Genomic DNA, 21,227 nt, shown 5'->3' with positions numbered 1-21,227 from the left:
AGGTCCTGTGGCGACTTCTAAAGTTCCAGTCCCCAAAGCCCTGCTTTTATGCAGCAAACCCCCATTCACCCAGCCTAGCTGTCACTCAAACATGCTAAGTGGTGAGCCGGCCGACTCACCACTTGGGCCAATCAGGACGGAGTGCGACTTCAGTTACCTAGGTAACTCAGTCCAGGGTGCCTAAATCCCCCTCCACCCCTCCTAAGTACCCCAGACAGAGTGGCACCACTTTGGAGGGCTTCTGTGGAGAAGCCCGCCAAAAGTGGGACAAAGGGCTCCACTTTGGGTCAGAGTTACAGAGGCGAATGCCAACACCATTTTAGAATCAAGTTTTGGCAAAAAATCCCAACCGGAGTTATAATAATAAATATATAAACCGGCGGTATGTTTGAGGCTACCGTAAATAAATAAATAAATGTGTTAGCCTAAAACAATGGGAAATCCCATAGGAAAATATTTGCGGTCGAATATAAAAAGTAGTTTCCACTGCCACCAGCCAAAACTCGATCAGGGGGGACGGAGACGTGCCCCCTCGACTAACAGACCCTGGGGCAATCGAATTGCCCCAGCCAGTACGTCCACAATATGATGGTTTGTACTGGTTCTGTTCAGGATTTAAGACTAGTAAAGTCTTTGGTGACTTTACATGCCCTGGGAGACAGTAGTCAGTCCCAGGGTATGGAGTCTATGTTGGGGAGTCCCTAGGACACCCCTGGGTTACTGCACGGAGGGTGCTGTGTAACCCATATCAAAAAAACACATGAGGCCCTATGGGGTAAAAGACCCCATAGCCCATTCAACACAAGGTAAACCAAAGAAACACACTTCAAACATGCCCAAGAGTGAGGAAGAAAGAGTCTCACTCCTGGCAGGAGAAAAAAGAAACCCCAGAAATCCAGCAAAGCTGCTGGGGGACTCACTAGGTAGGGAAATTCAGCCTAAACAGAGAATTCTCCCTAACAAAGCCCAATGCCCATCCTAAAAGCAATGTCTTCAAAGTTCAAGGTAAGCAAAACAGTTCTCGGACACAAACCATACTTTAATAGTACTCACAATTCTCCTATAAGGAAGAGAAGCACTTGATGTAAGTAAAAGTCCTTGAATTTTAGTTAAAGCTAGGTTAGGTTTAGCAAAAGGGAATGGGCAAATGCCAATCCCAAAGTACACAGGGACTCCGGCATGGATGACCGGATTCTGGCTCCTCCACCAAACGTCAGTCCCAAGTAGATCCAGGAGAGACGTTCACACCCACCACCAACTCCAAATGAAGAAAACAACTACTGTAGGTAAATAGGGGGTAGTTGGGGAAAACAGCCCCCACAGTTGGTTGTTGAAGATCAGGTCCCTGGGTCACAAGTACAGAGGTCACTTTCAGCGTTGGGTTTTGCGCCAATCTCCACTTCCCTAATACTTGGATGTACCAAACAGGTTGGACCTTCAGGATGCCAATGAAGGATCTGTGCAACCATACAGGACAACGTTGCAGCAGATGAAGGATGCAGTTGAAGGGATTTTGCTAAGGCCCAGCAGTTATGAGGGGGCAGGATAGGTATAAATCAGGCTGCAGGACACATCTTTGGACAGAAGGAAGCATCAGCAGGAAAGAAAGGTTCCAGTCCCACAACAAGAGTACTTGCAATATTTTAAGCCACAGGGTCACATGATTCTATGCATTGAGGATGCAGGGAAGATAGTTACTGCAACTCTGAGTTCCAAGAGGCAAGGATAGCAGAGCAGGACTCCAGGGTAGTTCCCCACTAGTCCAAAGGAGGGAGGCACCAAGCAGAAGACTCCCCTGCTAAAGACGAGGCAAAGCTTTGAAGAGTAGTAGATCCGCTTGCCCACTGCGGGTTGCAGCAGTGGTTCTCCAGCGTCTCTCTACAGTCATTTCATCCTTGGATTCTTATTCCCGTGCTCTATTGAAGTAGGGTTCCAGATCCTCTCCTAATATTCAAGATTCAGGACTGGTTCGGACCCCATCCAACTAATCGAAGGGTCTGCAACATTCAAACACAGGGTGGCTGTCCAATCCTAAACAGTCAGCAGCCCCAGCAACTGCCAAACAACCATGACATCAATCTGGCTGGAATGTGTATTTGGCCAGACAGCCATTCTACCCAGTTCCAAAACCAGACAAAGCCCCCCACACACCCACCCACAGTGTTTCTAGCAGGTAGCCAACGGAAATGCAACACCATATTTGGCCATTTCCTACCAGACAAAAGAGGAAGATAGGACTGACAAACACATTGTTTAGGCATCTTGGACCGACACTCTGAGTAAAAACCTACAGGGTTATGGTAGTGCACCCAAAAATGGTTAAACGAGGTACCACTGCCACCTGACTACTAGTGTGGCACTGAACATAATACACTAAAAAGAAATAAAGGCTAAACAATGTTTCCCTGCAGCACTCCTCATTCGGAGGTACAACCGCTAAACCAAAAAGATACATATGAGAGACAAGACCTCATGCCCCGACAGACATAAGAACTGACCAATGCCCCAAAACAAATTAGTTTAATCGAAAAAGAGTTCACTCTCAAAAATGAGTCCAGGATCATATAAGCAATTGAAAGATATGCTGGGGAGGAGTATATTCATGTACATAAAAGGTCCTGTTTTGCCCTGAAGATGTATATTGATGTCCAAAATTGGCCAAACTGGGAAGGTCCGGAGGGGCAAACAGTGTGCCAATCCTCTCTACCGCAAATCCCACGTTTAAAACATTTCCATAACATGCCAGTGTTCTGACTTGTCATGAGAGGGAGAGAGGGAGAGAAGGAGAGAAGGAGAGAAGGAGGCAGGGAGACAAGGAGACAGGGAGACAGGGAGACAGGGAGACAGGGAGACAGGGAGACAGGGAGACAGGGAGACAGGGAGACAGGGAGACAGGGAGACAGGGAGACAGGGAGACAGGGAGACAGGGAGACAGGGAGACAGGGAGACAGGGAGACAGGGAGACAGGGAGACAGGCTACCTTTGAACTGCTGTTTCGACTGGGTTGCATCATTATTTATTTGGGATGCCTAGCGTTGGGCCGTTTTGCTATGTGCTTGTACCAAGCTATATCATCTATGCCTTGTCCTTTTTTTTTTTTTAAGTGCTACACCCACTAAGGTATAGTATGCTACACTGTCTTATGTTATATTACAACATGTCATGTTTGAAGCTGTAGAAACATGTTGTGTAATGCCTTCTCCTCTCGGGATCAATGTGTTATTTTGCCAAAGCTAATGCAAGTTAACTAGGATCTACCGAGTGCCACTTTATGTTCTCATTCACTCCTTTAGGGGACAGAGGGTACAATATGAATATGATGTTGGTTTCCGTTTCTACTAGCAGGTTAGGTTATGTTATATTATGTTGAGGTTTCATTATGTTTTGCTTTAAATATCTAATTTTCAAGTGCCTTTGAACAGCCATAAAACAGCAGGTAGCAACGCCTAAACACGCCAAAAACAGAAGAGACGACAGAGCTGGAAATCTAATCTGTTAACTAGACCATACACTCCTGTTTTGACCGAACATTCCCATTATGCCCACTATAAACAGGATACAGTAACTGCAGCACAGCGTTCGATGGCTAATCAAAGGCTGGACTAAGTAAATTAAATCACATAAGTGCCCAACCTCGGCCTAAAGGGTTTCCTGCCTAACACACCAATGCAACCATGACTTGAAGGCCCTAGCAGGGCTCAGGAACCTACAAATGGGCCAGACTGGGGCTTCCGCTCCCAAGGAAGCTATGGTCGAAATCCCACCTTCAGTTAAATATGCCCATATTTCCTTCCAGCTTGCCCATGACAAGAACCTGGCCACACAAGGCTTAGGGGAGTAAGTAGAGGGACTTTGCACGCTGGGTTTCATTGGGCATGTTTTCTACATGCCTTTTCCAACCATGACAGGCTGAAAGGTTCGACCACTGCTAAGCCATAGACAAGCTTTGTATCCTTAAGCCCTTTGAGCACAATCCTATGGTTTTAGGAACCATGACCTATATGAGGAAACCAAAAACGTTGAGGTTTTATTTGCTCAATTTTCGGGGAGCTTTCGAAAACTTGGCAAATTCAGATTACTGAGATACCACCCCTCCCAAATTTGCTTGGAGACTAGGGAAATAAGTAGAAGGGTTTTGCTGTCTGTTTTCTTGGGCATGGCTTCAACATGCCTAGGCTCACCATGCAGTGTGTACATTCCAGACACCCCCTGGCGCAACAAACACCGCTTTTCCAGCTGTCTCTCCTTTCGGCACTGCACCCCATAGAATACAGTTGAGTCCGAAGATTTATTCTGTCCAATTGTACACATAGCTCTTCCACCTTTTCGTCTACTGCCTTATTGAGCATGTTAACTAACACTCGCCCTCATCCCAACCATCTACCTGACTTTGCTCTTCCCTACCACTAATGAATGTTTCATCATACCCCTCCTTTGCCTCTGACAGGCAAAAAAAACTTTGAAGCCATAAACTATGGCAGGACGCGCTATATATATATATATATATATATATATATATATGCAAGCTAACATAACTTCTCAAACAAATCTAGGTTCTTATTTCAGGCGTGGATTGTTTTGTTGACCACATTGGCTAATGCTCTGTTGACTGTGGTTTACCAACAAAGACTAAAGAGAAAATTGTGATACTCTTGTATCTCCAGGTCTGACCCCCTGTAATTTGATTGTGAAAAATTAACATTTATTTTCCCAATGATGGTGTTAAAGTCTTTTGAAAGTAACATTTCAGAACAGCTTCTTCTTAGTGCCACCCATCAATCCCAATAGTTAAACTGCTAATACATTCCAGGTATGTCTAGCCCCAAATTAATTTTTTTTCGTCATCATACCAGTAGACCTATGAAGCCGGCATTTGTGTTTGTTGTTTAAGATGTCTGTACCTCATCTTCCATCATAGATCTTTTTGCCCCGCCTTCATCTTCATCCACTTCCAAGAGAGCCCGACCACTTGCACCATCACCACTGGCCTCTTCTGCCTCTTCAGCAGCAGCTCGTGAGCTCCGCCTGCGCCGCTGTTCCATGCAGGTAATTTCTGACTCAGGGCGGCCCATCTTTTTGGCCAAAGTTATCTTTAGTCTGTAAAAGAGCAAAAACAAGACAAAATACTGGCGTCATGGAACATCTCGATCTGCTGATGACCATGATGGAATATTCCTGGGAGCAGGCAAACATGCTACTCCACCTTCTCTAAAGGTTCTATACTGCAGGAAACGGGCAATCCAAACTTACAAAAATCAATTTCAATAGGTGGCATTAATTTGAATGAACTGCCTTGTTTGGATGCATTTCCCTTGAGGAATTTAAACAGGTTATACATAGGTTTCGGAACACTGTATATTAAAACGCACAGTAACATGAATACAAAAATCCGTAGGCATCCATGAAGGGTGTGGATAATGAAACTAATCATTCAAGACAGGAGGCCATAAGTCCAGAAACTGATGTGACAGTGTATGTAAAATTCAGATAAAGGGTAGCAAGTGTGGTCAGAAAAGGGCCAAAGGGAAGCTTTGATGAGGGCAACTCACATTGTAAGGAGTTAGAATGAGAGAGCAACATTTAAGCTGTTGATGGAGGGGCTGTTCCTAGCTCCTAGGCCAAGGCCTGTCAACGAAGCGGTACATGGAAGGCAAGTGAAGGACTGGAGGAATAATGAAGATGTGATGGCAGTGGCGGGCCTGTGAGCAAAGGGCGCCAAGACGTGTGGAGAAAGATAGTTTGGGGACGGATTGGAAGGCAAAGTATATATTTTAAGACCAGTGTCAATACCCAGGTCTTCAACTCCTGCGATTATTTTAAATTCCATCATGTTTTGATCAGTATTACGGGCTAGCTGTATAATAATTTTCTTTTTTTTAAACCGATTTTAGAGTTTCCATTTTTCACAAATATTGCATGTAGGCACGCTCACAAACATCCCTATTCATGTCTGTGTGCATTCTATCATGTCTTACTAATGTTACTTACCTAAGGTGCTTAGAAATGCACCAGTTGGCATTAGTTTCATATGAATCGCTGGTGGCAGTGGTTTTATCCTTCCTGCATTTGTGCAATTTTCACTCCCAGACTGTACTTACAGCTGTGGTAGTGCACAGAAGGGAAACACCATTGACCCAAAATGGTGACAGTGTTCTTTTTTTGCCAATTCAAGGTGGCTTGTCCTTTCAAGGTCCTTCTGCTGTGCAGGGTGGGGAAGGTTCTGAATTTTGTCTTCGGCTGGATCAATTTGTGCACCCCCCCCCAAGGTGCCAGTGTGACTCTGATGACAGGAAACAGGGGAGGACTCCGGAACTCTGCTCTGCTTTGTCTTCTGCTGTGCCTGTCTGGAACCAGTTCCAACTGGCTAAACGGACAGCCACCACCCACAGTTTGAATGGTGCATGGGTGCTGATTGGCTGGGTTCCTGCATAAGAGGCATGAATCATGATGCTGAAAAGAAGCTGACCACTGGAACTGAAGAAACCATGAGGAGGAAGGGGAGAGATTTCCGCAGCCACTTCCAGATGACAGAAATGGCCTTTTTTGTAATTGCTGCTGTCTGACGCCTTCTTCCAAGTGTCAGGAGAGCCTGGAAAAGGACAGCTCTCTACCTTAGACTGGTGGGTCCAATCAGTCTGAAGACGACCTGCATTTTGAGCCATCCCACAACGAGTTGTGACCTGCAGTGTGCAGTGGATTGTCTTTCAAAGATGTAAACATTCTGAAACTTTGGTGGACTCCTTCTAGAGGCAAGATTCCACTCCTTGACGTCCCATCACCAAGAGTGCTGGACCGGCAGAGCGAGACAAATCGGCAAGTGGTAATCTTTCTTCACTGGTGTCTTGAACTGGGCACCAACATCACAGAACCTTGAAGAATCCTTTGTCTGAAGCCTCTTCACTTGACTGCTGCTGCGAGATCTATTCCATTGTCCCCTCTTTTGTCTCCCTAACCAAGAACCCGGTGACTGGGTCTGCTGCTACTGCATCCTCTTCTTCACTTCTTAGGTACTGCGAGACTCTTGGTAGAACTTACCTAGAGTTGTTTTTCTGCTCCTGTGTTGCTGGAGTGCTGATTCATGTGTTTGGGAGTTTGTCAATACATGTTCGGCCAGTTCCAACGTGTGTGTGCTGTGAAACCCGGGTATTCTCCCATTGTCTCCACGTGGATCCTCTGTTTGGGTGGCCAGAGATGCGCAACCGCGGTGCGATCCCAACCCTGGGGTTGGACAAGCGAGGGAACCCGATTGGAGGGTTTCGTGGGGGGCGAGTGGGGGGCTGCCTTTGGGCGAGATGGGTTATCCGCCTCAGTCCTGCTGTCCCATCAGACTCTCCTCCCTCAACCTTAATGGGTTATCGCCACACACAACCCATAAGTCCACACCCCACCTGGAAATCTGGTAATAAGTCCAAGGAATCAGAGGCAACCATAAACCCTAGGATCAAACAATCACTTCCACCATATTGTCTTTCAGTAGACCATTTACCTTTAAGATCTAACAGCTCCACATTTAACTGTACCACTGGGCATACATGAACACTTAAGGAAAGAAGGTGTCTATCTGACCCTAACACCCACCCCTCCGACTCTCCCTAAAACAAGACAACAAAGGAAACGTCCAAAAGAGAAGAGGAGAAACCTCACACTCACATTTTTCATCTACCTCCCACCCCCTGCCACCAGTTGAGTTACTGCCACTCGAAAGCCCCCCCTCTCTCTCTTTCCAATCACTAGGACGAAGAACATGATTTCTGGGAGTAATGAGGATTACCCACAGTTGAGTGCACTAGAGGTATTTGTTACGGTTAACTGTCTATTTCAGTGAAGTCCAAAAACAATCTTTTAGAGGAAGCGATAACATAAAATGTCTGCCAACTGGACACAAGTGAGAAGGTTGGAATGAGGAATTTTGGTTTCGATGCCAATATTGGGTTTCTCTCACAAATTGCCTGCTGTCACTCTATGAGAAGCACCTAGACTGATCTGTAATATTAATGCAACATAACTACATTTATACATCCAGTCTTGTCAAATGGTGACGTTTACATATGAAATATATACAAGTGGTAAAGGCACATTAAACAAAAAAGTTATAAATGACTCAATCCCCTTCTCATGGTTACTGCTCTGGTGATATCGAGGAAAAAAGTTACCTGCTGCATCCAATGAAGTTCGCATTAATATACGACAAATCACAAGTGAAATTTATAAACTCTGGCTAGGCATGAACACCTCAGAAGAGTAAATGCAGTTTGAGAAGGTTCTTGGAATCTTTGGCTGTGCATTCTCATGGTGGTGGAATGGCCAAGGGGCCCAGAACATTCATGTGTGGGAAGCAACAGCATTCCTTGTAGCTGCACAATGCAGGCACCTTTTATAACAAATGAAGTGGTACATACTGTTTACATCATTGTTGTTTGTGCAACTGTTCAAAATACCCAACACTCCAAGAGTAAAATTGAGCAATCGATTGGGTGTTCCAGCACAATATTACCTTTGTGGGTGTGGTTTAGGCTTTGGGTCTTGCCTGCTCGCGTTTCAGGTAATTTAAAATGTTCAAGTCTGCAGAGTTGGCTGGACTGTACAATACATAGAAACATTTTGAGATGTGTGGGTATAGATAAAAATGTCCTGCTGTTTATTGAAGTATTGTTTCAAAGTAAAAGTCCTACCTTTTATTTAAAATATAATTAATGTAAAGATGTCTTAGAAGCATCACAGTTATGCATTGTGTGACATACTTTGCAATTGGTTCTCCTGGTAGTACTGAGAGTGAAGCAGAATGTCATCAAAGACACATGATAAACCCAGCAGGGATGCCATTTGCCTGCTTAGCACTGAGCAACTTCTATAAAGATGGCAGAATGGATATCTTTAGGTGACACCTTTACAACTGTGAAACAGTGTGTACCCTTGGCACACAGTTCTTGTTCTCAATCTTCTATGGCTTTGGGTATCTTTTCACAGGTTTCTTGATACACTTGCACATTCAAATTTACTCTCTGCCATTTTAACTTCTCTACGATCCATTTTATGCTTGCACCTTTTGAGTTCCCAGAGACCTCAAATGTGGCACCAGGGAGGGAGATTAGTTCTTGCTTCTGAACATAATTTTAGTGCCACCTATCGGAACTTTGTGCTCGACTTAAGCACAGGCATGCATTTAATATTGTGAAATGATGCATCATTTTTAACAATTACTTTTCGAAAAAGGGAAAACCCGCATTTTTGCAACGGTTTAAAAAAATGCATGTCATGTATTTGAATATAAACGCAATTGTTTAACACGGCGTATGTGTTTGTTGATTAGAAAGAAATCCAAAGAGAATGTGAAGTGGCACCAATAAAACCAATGGTTTTTGGCTGTTTTGCATAATAAAGAGCATTTTGGGAAGATCAAAATGACCAAAGACCTTTATATCTATCATATTTGTCTGTGAGAGTTGTATGACAATCAACAAATACCGAAAGCACGCTGGTTTGGTATGCATTTCGTTTTTGTTTATTTTTTCGAACAAAAGTTAACCTAACAATAAAGCTTTTGCAAATATGAAGCATATAAACAAGTTTGGCCATCAAAGACTTTAGCTGTCAGATTGTAATGATTGCCAACAGTTCGAATTTCCTCGCAGTGTTGTGGATCACCCAGACTCGGCTCGGCCTGGGCCTAGTCAGCCTTGTACATACATCTATGGGCGAGAGCCTGACCTCAGACTCACGCTATTGCAGGGAGCCGCTGCATCGCAACGCCACCCGGTGAGCCGTGTGAGAGAGATACTCAGGTATGCGTGCGAGCAGGCGGAGCAGCGCTGGAGGAAGGCACCAGCCAGCAGAGACAGGTGAAAGAAAGCCGAGTGTAGCGCGAGAGTGGTGCCGAAAGAGGAAACTCAAGGAAGAGTGAAAGATGAAATTGAAATGGGGAAGCGACCCGAAGATGAAAGAAAGAGGAAAGTAAAAGCAAAGAAGCAAAGCGGGTAAGCGGCCCAAGCACCGAGGAAAGTGGAAAGCCGGATAGGCAAGTGGCCCGGTCCAGAGAAGAAAGGAGAACAAAGGTGCATAAGTTCACAAACAAGTAAAGCTGGACTATTGGCCCGAAAGAAGAGAGACCCGATTATGGTTTTGATTGATGCAATGTTCCCTCTACAGATCGGTTATCTTTGGAAAGTCAAGCCATCAGACTGAGACCCTGGAAAACCTCACTTCATGCTTGCGCAGTGCGCAGTAGCATCAATCACAACTGCAGCAGAGCTTGAGTTCCCCATGACACCCACATGAAGTAGCAGCTGTGACAAAGTCCCCTGCTTGTCTCAGAGACTGTTGGGTAGGGTGGACATGGACGCCAAGTGCTATCACTCACTGTGTGAGGATGGTTGGGAGGAAGCACCTGGAAAATTCCCAGGATCTCTCTACTATACTCTAGCACTGTGGCAGAAGACTTTGCTTTTAAGGGAATACCCAGGTTGCAATTTACATTATTAAGATGTTGGAGTCAGACCTGATCGGAGGAAAGAGAGCAAACCAAGTACTCACTGTAGAGGAGAACAGGGCTATGTTCTAGTCCCCGGTGTGCTGTCTGCTGGCTCTGGGGCCACACAAGCAGATGCAAAGTTGGCAGACCAGTGTTAAGTAAGCTCAGTCCACTTTGCCGAACAGAGATGCTACCCTCATTACAGGCAGGTGTGTTAAATACATCACACCAGTAACAATTATCCCACACAGGTGACGTCACACTCTGAATGCAGCTCACAAGGTGGGTACACAATGGATTAAAAGCTATGGGTGCCTTCGCTGTAGTGTAGGCGTTAGGAGTTTTAGCTAGATACAGCTTTCAGGAGATGGACAGTGGAGGAAAAGAGGTGGCTGTAGTAGAGCAGAGGGATCAGGTGGAAGAATCTTGGAGGAAGGAACCCGGATGGAGAATCGGACAGGTAGAAATAGAGCGTATTGGGATGAAGGGAGTTTTAGAAGGAGATTTGAAGTAACAGTGGCAGAGGAAGCTGGGAACACCTTAGAGAGGTGGATAGATGGAGTTGAGAAGGAGACAAAAGCCAATATCAGAGGAGAGGTTTGAAGGAGCAATAAGGAAGTATATGGAAAAAACACCAGAGGGTGGTTGAAGGAAATATTAGCAAAGGGCACTCCAGAGGTGTCCAGAGGAAGAACAGTAGGAGGAAATGGCACTAGAGGTGAGTTCAAAAGAGGCAGGGAGAGAAGGTAGACAAGGTGTGGAGAGAAGTGTCCAGAGGAAGAAAGAGCAAGGAAGGAGAGAATCATTTTGAAGGGTGGAATGAACATCATGAGGAAGAAAACGTTTCTCCCACCTTCTCCGTAAGGAGAAAAGGAAAATCATCATGGAGAAAATGAGAGACACATCCAAGCAGATTTTAGAGGTTGTATTTAGAAGGCAAGAGAAGAGAAGAAATGTAAGGGGAGTGGAGTTAGGCAATTTCAGGTAGTCACGAGTAAGTGCAGAACCAAGAGGAGGCGATCCCAAAGTCTGGCAGAGTAAAGCCTAGATGAGCTGGAGGTACGAGTATGTGGCATGGCATTGAGAAGATAGTAGTCCCCAGCATCTAGCATTGGCAAGAGCTAGAGTGCAGTCACGTGTGGGTGTAGAGATCCCAGAGAGGGACGCCTGCTTAATTGAGAGCAAGGAGGCGAGAACCTCAGTCTTCAGAATCAATAAACATGTGCCGAGGACATTTAAAAATCCCAGACCTGTGATTGACTGAACTGATCCCCTTCTCCTGGAAGGGAACCCAGATAGAGAATTGCAAAACTAAGAACTGTAGAACTCCTGGATAAGCCACCATGCTGCTGTTGAACCTTTTATGTAGACTTTGTTTACATATTTATTTTGACCCAACCCTTTAACTATCCCAAATAAACCATGGTTTAATTATACTTCTGTGTCTGCCTGGTGTTGATCCTACTCAGTTCCATGACAGGGCATTTAGGGCGACACTGATGGGTGGAGGTTGGGTGATAAATCTGGAAAGGAAACCCTTTATCCATCAGAACCACTGTTACCCGAAGGATACGTAACTTGTTCTAATAGGTACTCTTTTGCAGATGCAATCTTTGACAGATTCTCCCAGCAATACCCGGCAATTTTAGAAGCGAGGCATTAAATGCACCAAAGATAAAGGTATCCACTCAACTAAAGAAGTGTTGCACCACAAATTTCCCCGAATAGAGATTCTGCCCAAATGTGTGCCGAGTCGGCCACATCACGGCCCAGAAGATTTTCTGAATCAGGACCCTTTAGGAACCGCAGCTACAAAAAGTGATTACACACTGCCGTGTTCCACAGGATTAGCAAGGTGTCCCTCACAGCAGCCCCTCCTGAGGATCTTGTTGGAACAAAACTATCAGTGTTTCAGACTGGAGTCAGCAGCGAACACATCATTCTGTGGGTGACTTCAAAGTCACCCTCAGCTCCCGCGGATGGAATTCCCATTCTCTTGCACATCCAGACCGCCGGGTAGGCTCTTCGACCTGTCAGACGTATCCATGACCACTTCTTCCAGAGAGCCTGAAAGGGTAAAAGACTCCCCCCACCATCTTCTTCTGCTCTACTTTCCACCAGCTCAAGTCCTGGCAGGGTCCAGTGGTAGTTTGCCATTGAAGCATCCAGTTGAGGATTCTACTTGACCCGCACTGTAGAATTCTCATGAGACGTCTTGCCCGAGGAACAAGCAGAATATTGGAGGCTATCAACCCTAGCATCCTGAAGAACAGCCAGGCAGAACAATGAATCCTTCCAGAAACTGGCTTGAGTAGTTCTGGCTTCGTAAGAACTCTTTCGGGAGGTGGAAAAGCCTTCATTTGTGTGGAATCAACACTACTCATATAAACTGTAGGGATAGTATTAGGCGCATATATGACACATTTTAAGGCAATAACATAGATTTTGCAACAGCCTCTGGACAGTTAAGACAGTAGGTCCTTTCGACTGTCTAACGAGATGCATGCGACTTCCAATATTGACATAGCCCAGCCAGTCTGCGAAGACTGCCCCCAGCTACATCAATGGGGTGGCAGCGGGTTGCCCTTATTTATTTGAAATGTTTTTGAAAATGTATAAAGCACATACTAAGGCCCAAAGGCATCTAGTCGCAAATGTCGGCAGCAACGCAAGGATGCTTCATACTCATAGCCTGCATAGAACGGATTTTAAACAAGTGGGTTTTCAATGCTCTCCGGAAAGGAAGATACTCATCAATGGCTCTTAAAGATAGCGGGTGTACGTTCCATAGACTAGGTGCCAGGACTGAGAAAGAGCGACCACCCAGTCGCTTCCGCTGATATTTTGGTATCTTAAGAAGTGTGATGCAGAGCGTAGTTGCAGGGCTGGGCAGTAGCGCTCTACCTTATTTTTTAGATATTCTGGGCTAGCATTATGCACAGCCCAATGGACACAAAGTGTCTTAAACAATCTGTGTCGCCACCGGCAACAAGTGTAGGCGATGCAAAAGGGCTAATGAGGGGGTCAGCCTCAGCGCCATAAGTCTTGCTGCTAAGTTCTGGAGCACCTGCAAACGCTGGATCTGGTATTTGGGTTGTCCTAAAAATATCCTGTTGTAGCAATCCAGTGACCCCATTATAGTTGCTGTAACCAGTGTTGTTCGTTTGGCTGGGGGTAGCAGGGGAAGAATCCTCCTCAAAACCTTCAGTTTTCCAAACCCTGCATTGCATACGACAGAAATCTCCCTTTATTTCGTGACAGTGAGCAATAAAACCTACCACCCAGCAGGCAAAGCCTTGTTTGGAGATGGCCTAGCCTTCCATGGGCCTGCAAAGGAAACAACCTGGAGGACATGCATAACGCATTGGTGTGTTGCATGTAGAATTTAAGAACTCGCGATACGTCTAGTGAGTGCTTGTAGTGCGATTGGCAGAGGAGGTTGGTAGTACAATTCGTTTTGAAAGTCATTTCCGGAAGCACTTTCGGGAGGAACTTCGGGTGTGGCCTGAGAGATACCCAGTCCTTGTGGAAGGCAGTGAACGGAGGATCTGTACATAACAGTTCTCTAATGAGTCTCGCCAAGTTGAGTGCGATTAGGAAAGCCACCTTCCATGAAAGTCAAATCGCATTTGTCGGTGGAGTGGTAAGGCGCTACCATTAACGCCATTAGGACTGTATTGAAGCTCCAGCCCGGGGTAGGTGGTAGTACAGGTGGAAAGGTCCTAAGCAAATCCTTCATAAAAGATTTTACTGCGGGATAAGAGAAAAACAAGACAACGATCCTGGGTCCATAGAATATGTTACAATAGCAGAGAGATGTACCTTGAGAGAGACTTGTGATAATCCAGCTTTGTAGGGCAGCAACTGGTCTAACAGTGGATCCAGACCTTGAGTACAACACCAGACAGTAAAAAGGTTATACTTTTTTGCATAGGTTTTGTGTATAGAAGGAGCGCTCTAAAGATACATAACCACACAGTGCGGATTACAGTTTTTGAACAGAAGCACCCAATTTTAATCAAAGAAAAATCCAACGCGTGTTTCAACCACAGGTCTTTTTCCAGGCGTACACTTCCCTATTAAAACACAGTGTTGGGTAACTAGTGTCCATTGAAAACCTTTGATGTTCAAAAAAATATATGCCACAAGTGCAGTTTATGTTGTGAACTTCTTGCGCTCGCTGGTTGGCCTCACATCGATTTCTCTTGTAGAAGGAGCTCTAGATGCTCGGATCATATGCAAGCATTCGCCCAGAAACGCTAGCCTGATTGCGTTTTTGTTGTTCAGCAACCAAGCCCTGAGTGCTGCATGGTCATGGTAAAGGATTTGTCTGTTCTGCTGTGTTAACAACGCTTGATATGTTTTGAGACGTATGGGCATGGTGTGTGCCATCCGGAGGATAATTGGGTACCAGACTTGTCGATCCGATACTGGGGCTATAAGAATCATCCTGTAAGGCTGTTTTCTCACTCGCCTCAGCACCCTGGATAACAATGGGCTTGGTGGGAAGGCGTACAGGAACTCGCCTGTCCAAGTCAGTGAAAAGGCATCCCCCAGGTTCTGGATACTTTGACGCAAAGAGGCGACATTTTGTGTTACTCTTGGTGGTGAAGAGGTCAATGTTAGGGTAACCCTAGTCCCTGAAAAGTTGTTCGATCTCGTTCCAGTTTAGCTCCCATTCATGGGATGTGGAGAATTCCCTGCTCAGTCAATCCTATAGAATGTTGAACTTCCCAGGAAGGTGTTCCACTCTGACCCAAGCTCCTTTAGTGAGATTTCCTCTGCCTCCATGGGCAGCAGCACCGACCTTGTGCCCCCTTGCTGGTTTCTGTAGTGCATCGAGGTGGTGTTGTCCATCTGTATAGTTATGACATGGCCCTCGAGGACTGGTTGAAATGACATTTGAGCCCATCAAATGGCCATGAATTCTAGAACATTGAAGTGTAGGTCTGATTTATGTTTGGACCATGTGCCCTTTGCTTGCAAGTCTCCCAGGTAACCTCCCCGTTCTGAAAGGAATGAATCTCTTCTTAGAATTAGTGTTTAAGTATGAGATTGAAACGGCATGCCTTGTTGATGGTTTTTGTTGCTTTCGATACAACCATTCTTGGATGCGACACATTTTCAACCTGTAATTTGGAACCAGCAATATGCATGACAGCAGGGACTTGTACTGATGTATCGTGGTAGTATGTGCTGTCAAGAACAAATCTGCTAGTGGCCTCCCATATGGAATCTAGAATGGGTATGGCAGTTCTCTTATCTCTGTGCTCACAAAGCACTGACTTCTTTTCTTCAGATGAGACTTCAAACATCCTTGCTGCTTTACCTATAATGGAGTGGAATGATGAGATATTGTCAGGTGCAGAGGAACTTCCTGGGGAATCTTGCCTTATCAGTTTTTCAATGACAGTCCTCTAATTCATCAGCGTCCTGTTGAGGTGTCTTGAGGGATCTCTCCCCTCCCCTGGCTCGTACGCTTGCGTCTCTGATTCAGAGAAGTCTCTGTAGGCATTATGTCAAATCCTATGATGTTGTCCCTTCTCCATGAGGGCGAGACCCTTTCCATGAGGCCAGGGAGGGAAGTCTGCTATCCAATAGTGCCTCTGGGATACAGGGAGAACATCATGGGCCAACGCTGTATAAATCAACCCTCAACCACCTTTCCCCCCTAGCATCCCTTACCTTCCTCTTATCTATAAGTTACCCCATGTACTTCTACCAGACCAATAGAACTCATAGTACTGGGACGACAACGAGTAAGGTGGACTCCACTGAAATGTCATCTCGTCATACTGGGATGAGGAAGAGGCTTGGATCCATGAAGAACCCCTCAAGACACACTAAACAGTTAAGTTCTTATATGAAATGGGACTTAAAAATGGAAGAGGGACTAACCATGTTTTCAGTCCTTTCCCGGAGGAACCCAGAGCGAAAGAACCATACCGTAGACCGAGAAGCTGATCCTGCAGCTAATGACCAGGACGTGGCTGGGGAAGTTACAGCATCCCTACCTTCTTCAAAGGAGCTGGAAGAGGCTGAGGCTCTGGGCGTGGAAGAGGCTGCGGGAGACGGTCCAGCAGGTACGTGCAGCCCAGCTCCCAGGAAGTGCTGGGGAACTGTGTACGGCAGGGTACAAACAGGAACCAACTCCGAAGAACCGTCAGAAGACACATAGAAGCCAATACTGGGGTGAGCGAACAGGATGTACGGAAAGGTACAGGGTGGCCCAGGAACCTTGAGGGGGCAAGAAAAACCTGTGTGAAGGGGTCTGGGACCTGAGAACAAAAAAAGCTATTTGAAGGGGTCTGGGACCTGTATATGCAAAACCAAGGTAAAGGGGAGTCTAGGACCCATTTACGAAAAGCTGTAACAGGGTTGAGGACCCTGAAGTGGAAACACAGTAAACCTGGCAGGGGAGTGTACCAAAGATACTGGTAGTGTGTTAACTGCAGAGTTGAGGACCCACGTGTGACGCGGGAGGAGTTCCTCGGACGTGCAGTTTCTTAGTGGCAGTACCTGGCAGGGGGAGTATGCCAGGTCTCCCCACCTGAGCCACTGGAAAGGCTCAGCAGGAGCCTTAGAAAGGCCAAGGGAAGGGAGACATTTTCCCTACCCTGTGAACTGCACTCATCCAGAGTCGTTCCCCTGGACCAAGAAGAGACAAATTCAGTTTAGTTTGGTTATAAGTGTAATGGATAGAAGTGCGGTTTTGACAGGGGCGTTTGACTTTTTATTTACGGAACTGACATTTCCTTAGTATTTAGTTGAGGTAGGGAAACCCCTCTTTGAGTTAGGGGTAGGTAGGTTTCCTTTTTGCTAAAAAATTAAAAAGTCTTTGCTCAAAAGCATGCCACCTGTGTGTCAGTCTCCTCCTTCCACACCCTCACAGAATCTGCAATGAGATCCTGCTATTGATGGGGATCTTCTGCATGGATTGATAGTAGAGATGGTACTCTGATAGACTGTGTGTGGCGAGGAGACGCTTCTCTGCCTCTTGGTTATGTAAGGAAGACATGTATCAAACAGTAAAACAGACACAAGTGATCACAGATCAAGGGTGTTTATTGAACTTCAATTGGGTTTGAAAATCGCCTATCTGGGGGGGGCGCTGTTGCGCCGAACGAAGATGGCCGCCTGATGTCAGTGCTCTGAGCCGGGAGAGTTGAAGATCTCGTCCGGCACCCTTTCAGTGCACTCGTGCAGACCCATACTCGTGGAGCGGACCTGTGGTACCTTCTACTATCCCCTGGCTGAGTCTGGTGCCCCAGCGTTGCTGATCGTCCCTGGTGCGGCGCCTGGCGTCGAGAGCGGACGTCGGCGCTTGGCCTCCCCGGCCCGCAGCTCCGGCACCCTCAACTCGCTCACATAACTTTTGAGCGCGGCGGGCCTCCGCGGGGGGAGGGGCGCTGTGCCTCCATCTGTCCTCCTCCGGAGTCGGGCCCCGCGCGGCCACAGACAGTCTCTCTGGACCCCTCCGGCGCTTCACCCGGCGGCTGCCGCCACGCCTTCCACCCCCCGGAACTCTGTGATAGCTAGCGGCGGGTGGGCCTCCGTTTCCAGCTCCAGTGGAACTCCAGCCTTCACTCCGTTCCCGGTGCCGCCGCCGCATCAATACCCTTCCTCTGCTGCCCCCCTCCTGACGCGATGATGGCCGCCTCGAGAACCAGGTAGGGGGACGCAGGGGGGGCTCTACGCCGTGGCCGGCTGGTGGGCGCCTGGACCTCCTGACCGGCTCTCCTCTCTGGTTTGGGGGTGCGGCGCTGCGGCGGCCGACCCTGCTGGTCCGCCCGTCGCCCTGCCCTGGGGGGCCTGCTGGGCCGTGCCCTGTTGTTGCGGCGGCCGCCGCTGCCGATCCCGGAAAACTTCCTTGTCCCGTTTCTGCCCCCGCGGGTCCACCCGGATGGCTCGCCCACCTCCCCCTGATTTGCTCTCCTGACTCAAGTTGGTCCGGCGGTGAGGCTGCGGGGCATAACTCGGCGCTGCCCGCCTGGCTTCTCGTGGCGGAGGCCCAGGGGGCCCTGAACTCTCTCGTACTTCACCATTGAGAGCAACTTACCATTCTCCAGCCAAGGCGCCAAGAAAGACCCATGATCTTGCAGTGATAAACTTGTCAATGTAGTCATCTCCCTGTGGTTTGAGTTAAACATCTGCTTTGGCCAGAGACATTGGGGCTGGGCCCTTGTTAGCCGGATTGCATTGGCCCAGCCTTACACTATACCCTGGTACTTGGGAATCTCCTCACATGCTGCGCCTCCTTCTCCGCGGGGCTTGGTGAGTTCGTTCTTGGCATTCCCCCCCCCCCCCGCTTGGCCCCGCGTCGCCGCCTGGGGGGTGATGGTCCCTGGACCCTGAGCTCCCCCATATTTGCGTTAAATCATCTGTCCCTGGGATTGGCGCTAGTCCTGGAGGCCCGGACCCCGGTACGGGTGCCTGTGGTGTCAGTGTGTACGCGGGTCTCTACGGGTTGCAGCCTTATCATACTAGCTGATGTTCTCCACCTGTGGCTAAGGTCTTAATACAACAGCCGGGGGCTTGGGACCCCCCGTACCCTCCCTGCAGTAACACTCACCCGGTGGGCTCGCCCACGTAAACTACCGAACTGCTGTCGGGCTGCGCCTCCCTTCTGGATAGGGACGCGGCCCCGACCCACGTTTGCCTGGCCTATTGGGGTGTTCCCAGCTCCAGATCTACAGACCCCGTTGTTGCTCCCTCCCACGCAGGGGCCCCCCTCTATCTTTGCGGGTGCGGACACCCGCTCACCTGGTGGCACTAATCTTGGTTCCGTCATCACCATGACCAAGGGGGCTGGAGATGGTAAGAAACAAAGTTCGCTCAACATGTTTGCGAAAACCCCATCCAAGGCTCCCCCCGATCCGCCTGAGGAGACACCCAGGGTCTCAACGCCCTCAACCTCGGATGACTCACAGAGGATGCTTGAGTACATGAAGGAGGGATTTACCGCACTGCACACCAAGTTGGACGACATGAGTGGCACCATCTCGTCTATTAAAGCCCATATGGAAAGAACGGACGGCCGTGTCGCCGAGGTCGAGACCAGGGTGGGTGTCGCGGAGGATGACCTGGTATCACTGCGGGCTGCAGTATCTACACTCACTAACCGTGTCTCAGCGGTGGAGAGAAAGAATGATGACCTAGAATCTCGCTCTAGGCGCAACAACCTGCGTATCATTGGCGTTCCGGAGGATAATGTCAAAGAGCCCATGGAGGACTATGTTGAGCGTATCCTTTTAACTGTACTGGACGCCCCGCAGCTCTCCTCACACTTTTCGGTCGAAAGGGCACATCGTTCTCTCACCGCTAAGCCTAAGCCGGGCGCGCCTCCCCGACCCATCATTGCCAGGATCCTAAACTTTCGGGATCGAGACACATTGCTTCGTGCAGCCAGAGCCAAGGGTGAGCTGCGCTTTGGCCCGGCAAGAATCCATCTGTACCCCGACTTCTCGGTCACTGTTCAACAGGAACGTAGAACCTTCCTTGCTGTAAAAAAGAGACTTCGCGACCTGGGGGTCAAATACTCCATGCTCTTCCCGGCGAAATTAAGGATTGAACACATGAATCAGACCTTCTTCTTCACCATCCCTGAGGAGGCATCGAAATTCATTGATGAACACTTTCCCGGTTGATGACTGTCTCCGCTCCTATAGTATGGGGCACCCCGTGGTGGCCCCTCAGCACATCATGCTCGCAGCAGGGGGTTCATCACCACCAGGGCCCCTATGATATTCATGACCTCAGCTAACTCTTGATCACCGGTTCTGCTCTTGCTGTCTACAGTGCCCCCCCTTGGGGGTCCATCATTTGCTTATAAACGACTCTGTTGTGCTCGGGCATCTTGGCCCTGCCTGACCCCCCGGCACGCAAACTCTGGCACTGTTAACCACGAGCAACTGGACTCGGCTGCCTGGTCCTTGGTTCTGCTCTGATCACGAGGGATTTTCGGCTCGCCTCGGTCTGGATGCCGGGGACCCTTGACTGTTGCATTTACCCTGATTTGCTGTCTGACCTGTTCGCTTACACGGCACTTTAGACCTTAAGCCGTTCCTATCCTGTCATTCTGTAGCCATACGGCTCCCTTATACTACCACTAAGTTTTGTTACCTACTACTATTGCACTGTGTATTATCCTTATTGCTCTCCCCGGTTTTCAGCTTGACATCGCTAGGCTGACTTGCAGCCCCCCAGGCGCTGATGCCTAGTATTTTGTTGGTGTTGTTGTCAATGGGGTTGGGTTTCTTCCCTCGAGTTCTGGGAGGGATGTGGGTGGGGTGAATGGGGGGAGGGGTAGTTACTGTTGAAAATGACTTGGCAACCACTAGGGGCACCACATGCTGTACAGCACCACATCACACACTCACGACTGGAGATCCCTCCACGTCTGGATCCGTGGAGTTTCTCTCTTTTGATAACGCACTACTAGTATTGTATCAATATTCCCAATTAAATGGCAAGTGAAGCGTTGACGTTCATGAGCTGGAACGTTCGTGGTTTAGGCAATCATAAAAAAATGCGCCAGATACAATTATACGCAGAACGCCACGGGGTCAAAATTCTCTGCATACAAGAAACCCATGCCCGCTCCGAACAATGTGACCGGTTCGCAAAACAGTGGGGCTCCCAAAGATATTATACTAACTATTCTACCCAGAGCCGTGGCACACTCACCCTAATACACCGAAGTTTGAAATTTGTGTGCAATCACTCACGTATAGACCCCCTTGGCAGATATGTCCTGCTT

At 47.8% G+C, this 21,227-nt stretch overlaps 1 protein-coding gene across 4 annotated transcripts in view; it reads right to left on the bottom strand.

Moving 5' to 3' along the window:
- The window catches only part of BAZ2A (bromodomain adjacent to zinc finger domain 2A), a 2,136,751-nt gene that overhangs the window by 790,395 nt on the left and 1,325,129 nt on the right, over positions 1–21,227 (bottom strand). For all 4 annotated transcript variants that reach the window (XM_069653682.1, XM_069653683.1, XM_069653685.1 and 1 more), the window contains one exon: positions 4,902–5,097. In XM_069653682.1, the coding sequence (XP_069509783.1) occupies positions 4,902–5,097 (196 nt within the window). The remainder of the gene's footprint in view (positions 1–4,901; positions 5,098–21,227) is intronic.

Source organism: Ambystoma mexicanum, chromosome 3q, assembly GCF_040938575.1.
Source record: "Ambystoma mexicanum isolate Mex_15411 chromosome 3q, UKY_AmexF1_1, whole genome shotgun sequence".
In the NCBI taxonomy this organism is placed as follows: Eukaryota; Metazoa; Chordata; class Amphibia; order Caudata; family Ambystomatidae; genus Ambystoma; species Ambystoma mexicanum.
The sequence above is the reverse complement of the archived record's forward strand: the minus strand, read 5'-3'. Positions and strand labels throughout refer to the sequence as shown.